This window comes from Solanum stenotomum, chromosome 9 (genome assembly GCF_019186545.1).
Source record: "Solanum stenotomum isolate F172 chromosome 9, ASM1918654v1, whole genome shotgun sequence".
NCBI lineage: Eukaryota > Viridiplantae > Streptophyta > Magnoliopsida > Solanales > Solanaceae > Solanum > Solanum stenotomum.
This window is the reverse complement of record NC_064290.1, coordinates 19,939,350-19,955,729: the sequence shown is the minus strand read 5'-3', so window position 1 is coordinate 19,955,729 and position 16,380 is coordinate 19,939,350. Positions and strand designations below refer to the sequence as shown.

General features: G+C 36.9%; 1 protein-coding gene across 1 annotated transcript; it reads right to left on the bottom strand.

Moving 5' to 3' along the window:
* Window positions 1-11,626: 11,626 nt before the first annotated feature.
* Window positions 11,627-14,538, bottom strand: LOC125877348 (uncharacterized). Its single transcript, XM_049558671.1, has 3 exons — window positions 14,127-14,538; window positions 12,005-14,012; window positions 11,627-11,813 (listed from the first exon to the last, which is right to left on the bottom strand). The coding sequence occupies exons 1-3, from the start codon at window positions 14,536-14,538 to the stop codon at window positions 11,627-11,629; spliced, it is 2,607 nt and encodes an 868-aa protein (XP_049414628.1).
* Window positions 14,539-16,380: the final 1,842 nt, after the last annotated feature.

Below are 16,380 nucleotides of genomic sequence, written 5' to 3'. Positions count from 1 at the left end.
ATGCCACATGCCTTCGATTGAAAAATATAGGACATGCGAACCATTCTCGCTTCTCTGTTCACATAGGAACCATGAAAATGTGTCATGGTATTAAGGAGATATGTTGTCAATAAGGAGAGGTAGAACATCAAAAGCTTAGTTTGCTAACTCAGGAGATAGTTATTCCATTGTGGAAGTGGAATGAGATAAATGTGAATTTTATCACATGTTTTCCGCATTCGCAAGGGAAGATCAAATTCCATTTGGGTGATTATTCACAAGTTGACGAAATCAGCCCATTTCTATCTAGTCATGACTACCTTCTAGTTGAATATGTTGGGAGGTACAATAGAGAGTTATTTATAATCAATTATGTCTCAGTATATATTACGTCAAATAGATGGACACATTTTATAGCACAACACATAGATCATTGTTGAAGGATTTGGGGACTTAAGTTAATCTTAGTACGGATTTCCATCTTCATATTGATGGCCAAGCCGAACCTATAATCTAAATGCCAAAGGATATGTTATGGGTATGTGTTCTAGATTTTCGTGGGAGGTGGTATGATCACGTGTTGCTGGTTGAGTTTTCTTATAATAACAACTTCCAAGCAAATATTCAAATAACTCCTTATGAAGCACTATATGGAAGGAGTGCAGGTCACCCATTTATTGGTTCAAGATCAAGGAAGTAGAGTTGCTAGGTCATGATCTAATCTAACAAGTTATAGAGAAGGTAAAGCTTTTTAGAGATCGGTTGTAGATATCATAGAGTAGTCAGAAGTCTTATGCAAATGTTTGACAACGAGACTTAGAGTTTGATGTAGAAGATTGGTTTTTCTTCAAAGTATGGCCTATGAAGGGTATCGTGCGATTAGTCAAAAAGGGAAAGCTGAGTCCAAGGAATGTAGGGCAATATAATATTATTCGGAGGATAGACAAGGTGTCTTACGAGCTTGATTTCCCTTCAGAATTTAAAGCAGTTCATCCGGTGTTAAATGCATCTAGTTTATAGAAGTGCTTCAAAAAATCTTCGAATTATGCCTGTTGAGGATATTCTTGTCTCTACATACTTGTTTTATGCTAAGGTGTTAGTGGCTATTTTGGGTTAGCAGGTAAAAAAAGATTTGGACTGAAGAAGTAGTTTCTATGAAAGTGTTATGGTGGAATAACAACGTTGAGGAAATAACATGAGAAGCCGAGGAGGAAATAAGGAAGAAGTACCCCCAACTATTGACGACTTAAGCTGAGTTGTTTTTCAATAATTGACAATTATTCGTGTACACAAACTTAATTGGATTTTAAATACCAAAAAATGCAGTTTATATGGCTTGTCACGAGATAGATATGCGAAGCCTTATAAATGGATTTTCAGAACTGGATTTAAGATTTGCGGACGTAACAAATATAGCCTTGCAAACAACACAATAGTGGTAAGGAATACAATCAAGAGATTGATCGAATCCATTCGCGAACGAATGTTCTTAAGGAGGGGAGAATGTGAGACCCCATTGTTCTTTCGCATAGTATGCGTATCATTGCATGAGTGTATGAGCTTTATATGATTTGGTGTATCATGTTAGAAGAATAAGTTTGCATAGGGGTTATAAAATTAAAAAATTAAACTAACGTTATGGGTCAAGGATGTTCTTAAACAAGTTCGAGTTAAAGAATGTCTCTTCTAACACACCGCCCGTTCGGAAGGTTTAAGTTAACCAGTACCTTTAGGGTAAGACAAAGAGTGTTTTATATGATAAGAAGGAGGTTTTATAAGATGATATAGTCGCCCAATGATCGTAAGTTAAGTTTTGAAGTCAAGCAAGTTGGGAAATAAAAGTTGACAAAAGTTAGAGTAAGTTTCTTTGGTAAATTTTCTGAAATTTGGGTTAAATATCTCGGAGATTTTCTCCCAATCTATAAGCTTTAGAAGAACCCCTATATACTAAATTGAAGGTCTACGAGTCTATTTTCCAAATCACTAAACCATTTATCCATACGACTTCAGAATTGAGAGATATTCAGATTTTAGTGAGACTGCACAAGCAGGCACGTGGAGGTGGGTCCCTCACCCCTATGTCAGGTTAGCTCTATAAGATTTGGTTTCCCTTCGTTCTAACTCATTTTTTTCGACCAAAAAATAGAAAAAAACAGTCCTAAATCCTCTCTAAAGGTTCCCCTATCATCCAAGAAAATATCTACAAGATTTCAATGTGGTTTCACCCTCAGAATGTTCATAAAGATTATGTTACTTATTTCCTCCTCGTTGGTTGTGATTTGAAGGATTCTTCGTGGTGAAAGAGTCTCGTTTTTAGGCGGTGTTACTGCTATTTGGAGGTAATAATTCTCACCCTTCATTTTATTGATTGATTCCATGTTATAGCTATTCTATATAAGCAAGAACACAAATAAATGGCTGAAAAAACGTATTTTGATAGTTAAGTGATGTTTGGTTGTTTTTGAAGTATTTTCTGATGTTGTTGTTTTTGGAATTTTGGGAAATTATTTGGTTATGTGTGGTTGTTGTTGATATGAGTCTGGAAGAGAAGAAGAAGTATAGATGGGTAATTAATTATAAGATAAATAAGTGTAACGTTGGTTCTATTATTGCATTGCAATTTTCAAATGACTTCTTCTTGGTTTAACATTTTGTGTTTGAGAATACTCTTTGTAATAGAGGAGACATGCTAAAATACTATAAGCTCCATCAATTTTAAATTAAGGTTTTGCCCTTTTATTCTCGTATTGCTTATGAAGATAAATACGTGATTCCAAAATTAATTATTGGACGAACTCACGAGATGGTGATTGGAATCCGTAAGTTCGAGTTATTATGGTTATATTGAATAATTATAGGACTGTATTACATATATTTTTTCTGGCTTTAATGGTTTGAAGACTCATGGTTTGGATTTGGTTGTGGTTATTTTGTGGTTGGAGAGGGGGGGTGTGGCGCTATGCCGAGTTTTTATTATTGTGCAGGCATACTCTATTTGGTTGTTGTTGACTATTGTGTAGGCCTCTGTTATACCCCAATTTAACCAAGGTCAATTAGTGTACAACATATTGGTAATTTCCAAATTAATTAATTTAAGAAGTCGCCACCTAATTATTTTTAAGGCAAATTAGGATACCTAAATTATTAACTATGTAATGCTAAAAAATGACTTCAATTAAGGTCTACTAACTTATGTGATTCTAGGTAAGAGTTCTAATTCATCCTAAAGGGAAGGGGTAAGACATCCTTTAAGATTAGTTTTAAAACTATTAACCGGCCAAACTTAGGTTAATTACTTTTTTAAAAGAAATGAATGCTAAAGATTAAGTAATTGAGTAGCCAAGTTGGAAAACATTATTTATTTTAAAGCTCTTATTACAATTGTATTAGAGTGAAAAAGATTTAGGGAAGAGTAATTTCTTTAGATCCATTTAGATAAATCCATGACTAAAAATAAGTACTTAAAAATAGACGCTTGTTCATTGATTGATAAGGTACTCTCGTTCGAAAAAGTTTAAGAAAGAGAAAAAAAAAGGTTTAGAACAAAATATTTTCTTTATAAGACATTGCCAAGTTTAAACAAAACTTAAAAAATTAGTGAGTTTAAAGTGATGCAAAATGAAGTGTTTAAGAAGATTTTTTCAAGTGAAGTTAATAAAAGCTAAAGTAACTAACAGGTTTATTGCTAGCTAAAGGTACTCAAACCCAAACATCTATATTAAGTTACCTATTTGAGAAATCAAAGATAAGAATATCTTCAAGTCACGTAAACTAGTGTAACATGTAAAGAAAAACATGTAAACAAATAATGAAAAATAATGTAAGTAGCCATAAGTGACTCCAAGACAGGGCCACTAATTTTGCTTGCAATTTCGAATGGTCAAATATGTAGTGAAAAAACTCCATGTGCGGGTATGAGGATAATGTTGAGTCTATGAGACTCAATTTTGCGAGAGTCTTTAATCGGGACTCCATTTTTGTTCCAAAGTATTCATGCAAATAAAGAGAAGATAAAATGAATTAGTAAGATATTCGACTTTAAGCAATATTATAAAAATAGATAATACTAATTAAGTAACATCATACATCAAATATAATATTTAACATATAAAGCGTACTAATGCTGAACAGAAAAACTCAAACTAAGATATTAAGGCATTTTAAATAGCCCTTACGAAACACTTGGAAGAAAAAATAAAAAAAATAAAAAAAATATCCAACTGTACTAACTAATGAATTAAGCAAAAGGATTTAAAAATATATATTTTGTACACATAATATCAGAATCTTAGATAACATGCCAAGGATCATGATCTTTCTTACTCTAACAAAAAATAAATAAACAAAATAAAGACATAAATCAAATTAAAAATAACCTGCATATCATTTCTAAAAATAATCAACAACAAATATCAACTCTTTTTAGCATACCTTTAAAGTAAAAAAAAAACAAGCTAAAAAATTTCATCTTACGAAAGACATCAGAGGGACATTAACTAACAAAAAAAAGACTGATTTCAAGTAATATTATCAAGTTGTCTAATATGCCAAGAAACAGAGCTTAAGAGCTATACCAATCTCGAAATAATTCATTGCCACTATGACTAAACTAAATAGAATTATTTACTAAACATGATTTATCTTTCTAATAAGATATGAAATCAACCCATTAATATTAACTATAAGGAGATTATCATTATCTAAAGAGATATGGCATCAAACAAGATTTGAGATTTCAATATGACATTATTTACAATTTGAAAAGAAACACATACATAATACATACATGTCTGCTAAAAGGAAATATAACAGGAAATAAGCTTAGCAAAAATTCATATCATATATAACGGAAAACTACATCTAGTATGCTTGCAATTACTTCCTAGGAAACGAGTAGCTTGCGACAGAACTTCAAGATTGGTTACCAAGTAAAGACATAGGAGGTCAATAAATCATAACAACACTAACTTGACTTAAAATAAAGATTTAAGCACAAAAAGAAATCATTTCTTAGCTACAAGATGGTTGAACATGAAAGAGGGAGAACTTTCGATTATTATGAGTCTTGAACTAAGCCGAAACACATCTGAAACGTTGTTCTTATTATAGCTAAAATGAGCAGAGGTTACTACGACATATGTAACATTTTAATATAATAACAAAGAAAAACAGAGAGAACAGGGAATGAATTTACCTGCTATAGGGCAGTGAACAAGGGCGCTTCGATCCAAGGTCAAACTTCGAACAACAAACGAACTCAAATAAGCTTCAAAAATAGAGCTTCGTCCAAGATCGGGAGAGAATAGAAAGGAAATATTTTAGAACAAAAACAGTAGCTAGCAGTACTCGGGTGCAATAGAAAAAGCTAAAAAGACGTTGAACGTCTATTCTAGAGATAAAAACCAAAAAAATCCCCCTAAAGATAGGGTTGAATGCGAGTATTTATAGACAATTTAGAGCTAGGGCTGTGTTTTGGGCGGGATTTTGAAATTTCAGATTTTTGAACTTGGTCAAGATAGCCGTTCAAACTTGAATGACGTGAGTAGTTGAACATAGCAGCCTTCACGCTATTGATATGCATATATCACGGAAATGGGGTAGTTGAGCTCTGTCAATGGTTGACAGACATTGTTGTTCTTTTTTTTTTTCTAAAAATGTGAGGGAAGAAGAGAGATGAGGCAGTTGCTGTTCTCTCAATATTAGGTCCAAATTTGGGCTGAAAAATTTGTTTTTAGGCTCGATTTTTTGGGCTATTTTGATATAAAACAATGGCTGAAGCGTTTTGGTCTCTTTTGGAGGCTTTGGACCGAATTTTGGGCTTCTTTCAGACAGATTTTAGTGTAGCAAATGGGCTGAAATGTTGGTCTGATTTGAGGGGCTTTGGGCCGAATTTCTTAGCCTTTTCCTTTCTTCTTTTAAATTATTTTGGGCTTCTAACTTGATAACTAATACAATACATATTAAAAAGTGATAAGTAATGATCTACATAATAAAATATCAATATTACAACCTGACACTAATATAAAGTACAAATACAAAAATAAGATTTTATAATCAATTAAATAGGTTAGAAACTTGAGAGAAGGCGACAACAAATAGTTATTTTAAGAAAATAAGGTGTAGAAATGAGAATAGTAATTTCAATAATAAAACATAAAATTTTAGTAGATAAATAGTCGTAGTAGTAAAATAGTTGTGAAAAAAAAGAAGAAGATAATTTTATATATTATTAATTTAGAAACTCGAAAACAATGAATTAGAAGAAAGGAGGGTCAAAATTGGGTGTCAACAGCTTGTCCCTCTTTGACCAGAGACGATGTAAGAGTTTTTGGGCAAAGAAGTTGACGTAATAGCCAATTTTGTCGCGACCCATAAATACGACCTTGGAGAGTACGAGAAAATATTATCATTGGATTTTGAAGACAAGGTAGTCATGAGCTTACAAAAGTTGCCCCAGTATTGAATTATGGTGTTACTGATATTGTGATCTAGGAGAGTTTTCAAGATTGGAGTCGACTAGAGTTAGAGGTAGACCTTTGACCTTTGTTGGAAAGCTAAACTTTCTCAACAAATTGGCCCAGTTTACTGCTTAGATGAAGTTTCACGTTGTGCTAAAGCTCCTGCAGAACTCAAACTTGACAAAATAGTTAATAATATTAAACATAAAGCATGGTGCGATAAACATATGGAAATAACACCTCCTGGGTGTGAATTTATGAAAATGCGGCCTTGCAAGGCGAAATGACTTAATGAGATGAAATCTTGCAAAATTTATGAAAAAGGGTTTAAGGCCGATGATTCATGAGAAATGATGCTTTTCAGCGATGATTAATGAAAATGAGGCCTTAACCAAATAAATTAATGTATATGAGGCTTTTAGCCAAATGATTTAAAAATGAGACTTTTTCAGTCAGGTGATTTGTGAAAAGGAGGTCTTTGAAAACAATGCAGACTGGTAAAACATTTGTGCAGTAATATTTGAAAACATATGTGCAATCAACTGAAAACATTTGTGCAATGCATTAGAAAAGCGATAAAGCAATGTGAGATTCCTTTTTAAAATACTTGAAAGTATTTGTGCATTTGAAAATATGCCTTCGTGCGAAATATAAAGCATTTGAAAATATTTAGAAGTATTTGTGCGGTGCGTTTGAAAACAATTGAAGGCATTTGTGCAGTGCATTTGGAAATATGCATTTGTGCGAAGCATTTGTGCGGTGCATTTGAAAATATCTGAAAGCATTTGTGCAGTGTGTATAAAGTATTTGAAAACATGCATGCGAAAATCTGAAAGCATTTGTGCGGTGCTTTTGAAATATATCTCGAAGCAAAAGTGCAGTGCGCTTGAAAATATCTGAAAGCATTTGTACAACGCATTTAAAGGCATTTATGTGTAGCAAAATCATGCGCAATGTTTTATTAAATAGTATTTGCTATCATCACATTTGAAAATTTATAGAGCCTTACTTTTAAGTTTTCGAATCATAAATTTATAAGTAAGTAATTCAAACCACTCGACATATAGTCCTTTCGATGCCATAGATGTTATTGACTTCTCAACCTCTATTAATCCTGACAAACCTGCACTCAGAGAAAAATTATAAGTTTTGGGGGAGGTTGATTCGCGTTGACTTTGAAGGTCTGGCTCTTCATACTTCTTTCTTCTAGCTTTGGTTGGACTCATAACCTCCGTCAATTCTAAATCTTGGTTAAATGAATAACAAGAAAATAAATAAAACGAAAACATTTGACTGAAAATCATATTTGAAAATAGGATAAAATTATATACGTATATATATCAATAAAGAATTTTGTCGAACTTCAAATTGTGACATATCATGAAACAAAGTGAACGTCCTTTATCTGAAGTCCTTCTTCTGTTGGATGATTCGATTGACCATATACTCTTCAAATATCCTGATATCTTTTGCAATGATACCCTTAAAAAATTGTCCCAGTTTTTGCGAAAGAGATGCGTTGTCCTTTGGTCACGATGATTCCAAACCTTCTATAGGCTGCACACTATTCTATCATGGCACCGAGCCAAACATAACCTAAGGATACAATTATAATTGAAATAATGGGGCCGAACCCTCCTCGGGTTGCCTACGTATCCGAACGAAATCAGGCCATACGTAGTTCGCTACATACAAAGAAATGGAGAACTGAAAAAAAATCTAATAAAGTGACCGAAGCCGATATAGGCCGCCTACGTATCCCACCAAGGGTATCAGGCCAAGTGTAGTTCATATTACATAGAAAGAAAATTTTGCAAAACTTACTAAAACACCAAATCCGACGTGGATTTCCTACGTATCCCGCCATGGGAATCAGGTCAAGACGTAGTTTCAATACATGACAAGAAAATGAAATAGAAACCTCTAGATGTAGTATCTCTTAACCGCATCTGCATTGACAGCTTTTGGCCATATCTTGCCATCCATTTCTGCTAGAATCAAAGCTCCTCCAGTCAGTACTCGGTGAACCATGTAAGGTCCTTGCCAATTAGGTGCAAACTTCCCCTTAGCTTCATCTTGGTGTGGGAATATTCGCTTCAACACCAATTGTCCCGGTTCAAACTACCTCAATCTTACTTTCTTGTTGAAAGCTTTGGCCATCCTGTGTTGATAAAGTTGCCCGTGACAAACTGCATTCATTCTTTTTTCATCAATGAGCATCAATTGTTCATACTGGCTTTGCGTCCACTTGGCATCACTTAACTCAGCTTCTTGGATGATCCTCAGAGATGGTATTTCAACTTCCATTGGTAATACTGCTTCTGTTCCATAAACCAAAAGATAAGGTGTTGCCCCAGTCGAAATCCTGATTGTGGTGCGGTAGCCAAGAAGGGCAAATGACAAACTCTCATGCTAATGCTTGTAGTTATCAATCATTTTCCGTAATATCCTTAAGATATTTTTGTTGGCGGCCTCAACTGCTCCATTCATCTGAGGTCGATGAGTGGAATTGCGGTGAATAATTTTAAACTTCTCGCATATCTCATGCATCAAACCACTATTGAGATTAGCTCCATTATCTGTAATAATTGACTCGGGGATCCCAAATCTACAAATGATGTTATTATGAATAAAATCTGTCACCACCTTCTTTGTCACAGACTTGTATGAAGATGCTTCTACCCACTTTGTGAAGTAATCAATAGCTACCAGAATGAACCTGTGTCCATTTGAGGCGGCTAGCTCAATAGGGCCAATGACATCCATGCCCCAAGCTGCAAACGGCCAATGAGAACTTGTCACATTTAGCTTATTTGGTGGAACCCGAATTAAATCACCATGAATCTTACATTGATGACACTTTCTTACAAAACGGATGCAATCTGTTTCCATGGTCATCCAAAAATATCCAGCTCGTAGAATCTTCTTTGCCAAAGTGAAACCATTCATGTGTGGCCCACATGTACCCCCATGTATTTCTTCAATCAACTTGCTTGCCTCTTGAGAGTCAACACATCTTAACAATCCCAAATCTAGAGTCCTCCTATAAATGATTTCTCCACTTAGGAAAAAGTGATTTGCGAGTCTCCGAAGTGTCCTCTTTTGAACATTGTTTACTCCTTCTGGATAGTTTCCTTCTCTAAGATACCTCTTAATGTCATGGTACCAAGGTTCTCCATCCGGTTCTTCATCTACATGGAAACAATAGGCTGGTTGATCCTGCACATTGACCTTGATTGGATCTATATAGTTCTTGTCTGGATGTTGAATCATAGAAGCCAGGGTTGCCAACGCGTCTGCAAACTCGTTTTGAGCTCGTGGAATATGCTTGAATTCTATCTTGACGAATTTCTGGCATAATTCTTTCACACACAACAAATATGGGAGTAACTTCACATTCTTAGTGCTCCATTCCCCTTGAACCTGATGAATCAATAAGTCGGAATCACCTATAACCAACAATTCTTGTATATTCATGTCAACAGCCATTCTAAGCCCAAGAATACCAGCCTCGTACTCCGCCATATTATTTGTGCATAAGAATCTGAACTTTGTTGAGATAGGATAATGTTGACCTGATTTTGAAATCAACATTGCTCCAGCACCGACTCCTTTGGAATTCGCAGCACCATAAAAAAACATTCTCCATCCAGGATATTCTTCGGAAATACCCTCTCCAATAAATAAAACCTCTTCATTAGGGAAATAAGTTTTAAGAGGCATGTACTTTTCATCCACGAGATTTTCAGCGAGATGATCAGTTAGCGCTTGTCCCTTGATGGCCTTTTGAGTGACATAAACAATGTCGAATTCACATAGCAAAATTTGTCACTTCGCCAACCTTCCAGTGGGCATAGGCTTCTGAAATATATACTTGAGTGGATCCATCCTTGAGATGAGAAAAGTGGTATACGCACATAAATAATGTCTCAGCTTTTGTGCAACCCAAGTCAAAGCACAACAAGTGCGCTCCAATAAAGTATACCGAGTTTCATAAAGAGTGAACTTTTTGCTCAAGTAATATATAGCTTGCTCCTTCTTTCCAGTTTCGTCATGTTGTCCCAGCACACATCCAAATGCATTGTCAGACACTGACAAATACAACAACAACGGTCTTCCAGATTCTGGGGGTACCAAGACTGGTGGACTAGATAAATACTCCTTGATTCTGTCAAAAGCTTTCTGACAATCTTCCGTCCATTTTGTTGCAGCATCTTTCCTCAGCAATTTGAAGATTGGTTCGCAAATTACAGTAGATTGTGCAATGAATCGACTAATGTAATTGAGGCGACCAAGAAAACTCATTACATCCTTTCGACTCTTTGGAGGAGGCAAGTCTTGAATAGCCTTTATCTTTGAAGGATCCAGCTCTATCCCTTTCCTACTCACGATGAAACCCAACAGCTTCCCGGTAGAGACACCAAATGTACACTTTGCGGGATTTAACTTCAGATTGTACCGCCTTAATCTGTCAAAGAACTTCTTCAAATCTGTTATATGATCTGAGCTTTTCCGTGACTTGATGATGACATCATCCACATAAACTTCAATCTCCTTATGGATCATATCATGAAATATGGTAGTCATAGCTCTCATATATGTTGCCCCTGCATTCTTGAGTCCAAAAGGCATTACCCGATAACAATATACTCCCCAAGGCGTGATGAATGCAGTTTTCTCCGCATACTCTTCATCCATTAGAATCTGATGATATCCTGCAAAGCAATCAACAAATGACTACAACTCATGCTTTGCACAATTATCAATAAGTATGTGAATGTTTGGGAGAGGAAAATCATCCTTCGGGCTAGCCTTGTTGAGATCTCGATAATCTACGCATACTCTGATTTTTCCATCTTTCTTTGGCACTGGTACTATGTTGGCCAACCACGTGGGATACTTGGTGACTCGGATGACATTGGCATCAAATTGCTTGGAGACTTCTTCCTTAACCTTTAAACTCAAATCAGGTTTGATCTTTCTCGGCTTTTGCTTTACTGGGGGGTAAGAGGGATCAATTGGCAACCTGTGTGAAACAATATCTGTGCTTAGACCCGGCATATCATCATAAGACCATGCGAACACATCCATGTATTGTCTCAAAAGATCAATAAGTTCTTTTCTTTGGGACGGAGTGAAATGGACACTAATTCTTGTATCTCTCACCAATTCTATTGAATCTCCCAAATTTATCGTCTCAGTTTCATCCAAATTTGGCTTTTCTTTATTCTCAAATGTTCAAACTCCTTGGTCAACTCTCCAGGCGGCGGCACATCTTCTTCATATTCTGCAAAAGTTTGTTCATTGTTCGGGGTTTGTTCGCTTGTTTCATTACATGTCACATTCTTGGCATTGACAGATTTATTAGTTTGCTTGCTGAAAGAGAGAGAAGAAATAAAATAAAATAAATAATCAAAGACAAATTTTAAAATTTAAAGCAAAAAAGGTAACATAGATTTGGCATTTAAGCTTTCAAAAGATGGAGGCAAAACACATCAAATTCAAAAACACAATTCAGGCTTCAATTTGAATCATGTTGTTTTGTTAATTCTAATACAATCATCTACCAAGATTCCCGGAGAATCGGGGACGGGTTACAAGTCCAATTGTTGAAAGCATCTCTAGGCATAGCATCCCATATGGTCGGGGCCTTGGTGCATTCCTCCAAAATCATATTGCATTCAGCTTCTTCAATGAACAAGTTTTTGAGTCCTTCTGTGAGGTTATCTTCAATAGCTTCCTCTAATCCTTGTGCAACAAACGCCTTGGAAAATGACTGATTCAAGGGCATGATAGGTTGTGGTAAGGGAATGTCACTTTTCCTTTTGAGATTAGCCGATGAGATTTCTTCAGAAGTAGGCTCGTATCCAAGACCAAAGGTGTATTTCTGACCAGGCAATTGAATTGGTTCCACTATTCCATCCAATTTCGCTCCAAGACCTTGACCCGGGATAAAACCATTCTTCAACATTTCCCAAGCCACCATCATAAGCACACGTGGCAAATTTGCCTTTCCAACTTGAGTAGCACACATAATTTCCCTAATATGGAATACAAACCCATCCAACTCTTCCATACTTTCAATAACAGGGACTGAATTCTCAGGATATATTGAGTTGTTACCTTCTCCATGAACAACAATTTCCTGATGGTTCCAAACAAATTTCAAGGTCTGGTGCAAAGTGGAAGGAACCACACCAGCCATATGAATCCATGGCCTTCCAAGTAATAAATTATAACTAGCAGATATATCCAACACTTGGAATTCCACAATGAACTCCACAGGTCCAATTTGCAATGGCAAATCGATATCTCCAATGACTCCCCTTTGTGTCCCGTCAAAGCCTCTAACCCTTACATGACTTTCACGAATCTTTCCAATGTCGATTCCCAAAGCTCGAAGAGTAGTGAAAGGGCATATGTTAACAGCTGAACCATTATCAATCAGAACTCTTGAAATAAACTTATCCTTGCATCTGACAGTAATGTTCAACGCTTTGTTATGTCCCAAACCTTCAGGCAACAACTCATCTTCATGAAAAGTGACTTTGTTAGCTTTTAAAACTTGTCCTACCATAGCAGAAAAGTTCTCACTGGTGGTCTTAGCTGGAACATATGCTTCACTTAAAACCTTCACCAAAGCGTTCCTATGAGTTGCAGAATTCATCAGTAAGGCCATTAAGGAAATTTGAGTAGGAGTTTTCTTCAGTTGTTCAACAACTGAATATTCCTTAGTTGGCATCTTCCTCCAGAAATCTTCCACTTTAGCCTCTGTCACAACCCTTTTTTGGTTGTTTTCCTTGTTTGGTCCTTCTCGTACAACTTCTTCAGGGGTATAACAACGCCCGGATCTTGTCATTCCTGCAGTAGCGGCTTCTACAATTATCTTTCCTTTTCCTTTGTCCCTTGCATCAATCGAGTAATCCCAAGGAACTGCTTTAGTGTCAAAAGGGGATGATTGAGCGACAAGGGCCATGATCCTAGGCTTGGGATGAAAAACTTCCACTTCAATTGGTGCTCGTGCTTGGACTGTGATTACAGGAGAAATCAAGGCCGATGTCTCGACATTATTCTCTATCTTGACTGGTACTATGGTCCCTTCCAAGTTGCAATCTTCATCAATGGTGATCATGTTAACATTGCCATGATTTGGAAGTGGGTTGTTGTTTACATTGGGGGCAACACCTTTGAGTTGAATGATTCCTTCTTTGATCAATGCCTCAATCTTGTCTTTGAGAGTGAGGCAACTCTCAGTGTCATGTCCAGCAGCTCCAGAGTGATATGCACAATGCTTGGTCTCGTCATACCATCCAGGAAGGGGATTGAGAATTTGTCCTTTGATTGGTTGGAGTACTCCTGCAGTTCTCAACCGTTCATATAGTTGGGCTAAAGGTTCGGCTAAAGGTGTATAAGTTTTGGCTGGTCTTCTTTCAAAGTTTGGGCGGGGTCTGGGTGCATTTGATGGACGGTTTTGTGGTTGGTAGTGGGATTGGGCTGGATATGCGGGTTGGTATCGTGATGGATTTGGATAGGCAGGTGCTCTAGGTGGACAATATGTTGGTTGGGTGGTGTAAACTGGGTAAGGGGCAGGTGAAGGTTGATAATATGGTTGAGGAATTTAGGTATACTGACTATAGTATGAAGGTTGGGGTAATGGGTTTTGGTAGGTTAACATTTGGTTTGGCCTACGTTCCTGGATGGTCATGACAGCAGACACACCGTCCTTCCTCTTCTTAAGGGCTCCTCCGATTGAATCCGATTGAATTGCCTTACTTGTCGCCTGCAGGGCTGCCAAATTAATGATTCTCCCAGTTTTAATACCTTCTTCAATAAATTCTCCCATTCTGACAACCTCAAAGAACTTTTGCCCTACAACACTTATCGTCTTTTCATAGTACGTTGCATCTTTTTGGGATTGTATAAAAAGAGAGGTCATCTCACTTTCTGCCATTGGAGGTTGAACTTTTGTGGCATCTGCTCTCCACCGCATTGCATACTCTCTGAATGATTCTGTTGACTTCTTTTCCAACTTCATCAAGTAGAACCTGTCCGGAATTGCCTCAGTGTTAAACTTAAACCTATCCATGAATTCTTGCACCATCGCACCCTAACTATTCCATTTCTGTGGGTCTCGACTCGTGTACCAATCAAGGGCCTCTCCTGTCAAACTCCTTATAAACAACTTCATTCTAACGGCCTCATCTTTCCCCACTCCAACTAACTTGTCACAATACGACCTTAAATGAGCTCGAGGATTTCCCTTCCCATCACATCAAATTTTGGTACCTTATACCCCACGGGTAATTCAACATCGAGATGAACACATAAATCCTTATATTCAAGACCTTCAACCCCCTTATGGACTTGGATACTTTTGAAAGCTTCCTTCAAATTACGAATCTCCCTTGCTACATTGTCATTCGCTCTAGACCTTGCTTCTTTCTCCATCTCTTCATATGGATCGACTTCTGGCATGGTTGGCATTGGATTAAGGAAAGGTTGAGCTTCCGTTACATATACTTGAGGCACATATTGAACATTAGGGATTGTAGTGTGTGCCACCGGTATATGTTGGGTCATTTGGTATTTTTGGGAAGGTAAGGCGGTTTGGGTGAGTGGGGTAGTTTGGGTAACGGGAGTTTGGGGCGCATATGGGGTAGTGAAGGGTAAAGGGTTGGCTTGTTGCGAATTATTTTGCGGAAAGTTGGGTTGTTGAGGGTTGGTGGATTATTTGGAAGCAGTTGGATTGGTCTTGTGAAGGGAAGGGTTTGGTGGAAAGTATTGAGGAGTAGGAGAGTCAACATGTGGAAAAAGAGGCGGAGTAGCTGTGTTTGTTCCATGCTCGGGAAGTGGCGTGTTCAAAGTGATGGACAAATTGGTGAGGTTTCGAAGTCGATCAATCTCACTTTGCATATCGGCCATTTTTTGCATCAAATTGGCAATGTGTACATCATAAGGGATTGGTTCCATTCCTTCCGAAGTCTCGGGTTCATCTCTCAGGACAGAGACAAGTCACAAACCGTTTTGATCAGATGCACCTGAATCAGTCATGTCTGCACGTGCTTTTGATCTCGTAAAAGTATGGATGATCCGCCAGTTCGTAGTCAACGCAAATCAACCTTTGGGGAAATAAATCAAAAGGAAGAAAACCTTCAAAAAGAGAGAAATATTAGTATCAAGTGGGTGATCGTTGTTTCAATAATATTAATAATTAGGTAGATAATTGAATAATAACAGTAATTAAATAGAGAACAAGCATGTGTTACGCAACAAGTAAATCATATAACAAAACAGATATTCAAAAAGAAAATGTATCCTAATATGCACGGGACCTCTTTTTGCCAGAGGTGGGCCTAAATGCCAAACATAACGTTTTATGATAGATTGATCCAAGCCATTAATTTGTGACAACTCGAGTTTGGGAAACAAAAGGCCAAGCTTTCATTAATGCAAATAAAAGAGTACAACGAAGAAACTAAGAAATACATAAAAAATGACATAAAATAAAGACAAATCTAAGACTTGGCCTAAACTGCTATCAATCACGCTAGTGGAGGAAGTGAAGATGATGCTCCTACGTTGCTAGGTCCTGCTCCCGCATTGTCCAAATATCGCATTATATTTTCCATTTGAGCCCACATTTCAGGAGTAACTATTTTGGTTCCAAGACGAGAATGTCTTATCCAAATCGTCGTTCCAATATCCTCAAAACCTTGCTCACCTTCTGAACTTATGCTATTGCGACCTTCTTGAAACCATACCTGGTATTCTGGAATTTCCTTTTCAGGCCCATTTCCTATATCTATCGTGAGGATATTGTCCCACTCATGAAGAATCTCTTTGGCTCTAGGGATTTCAAAGTTTGGTCCAAAGGAAATTTCAGAATTTCTCATATTTGCTCGAAGAGGAATTACTTGTGGTTGACCAAACTGTTGAAGCACGC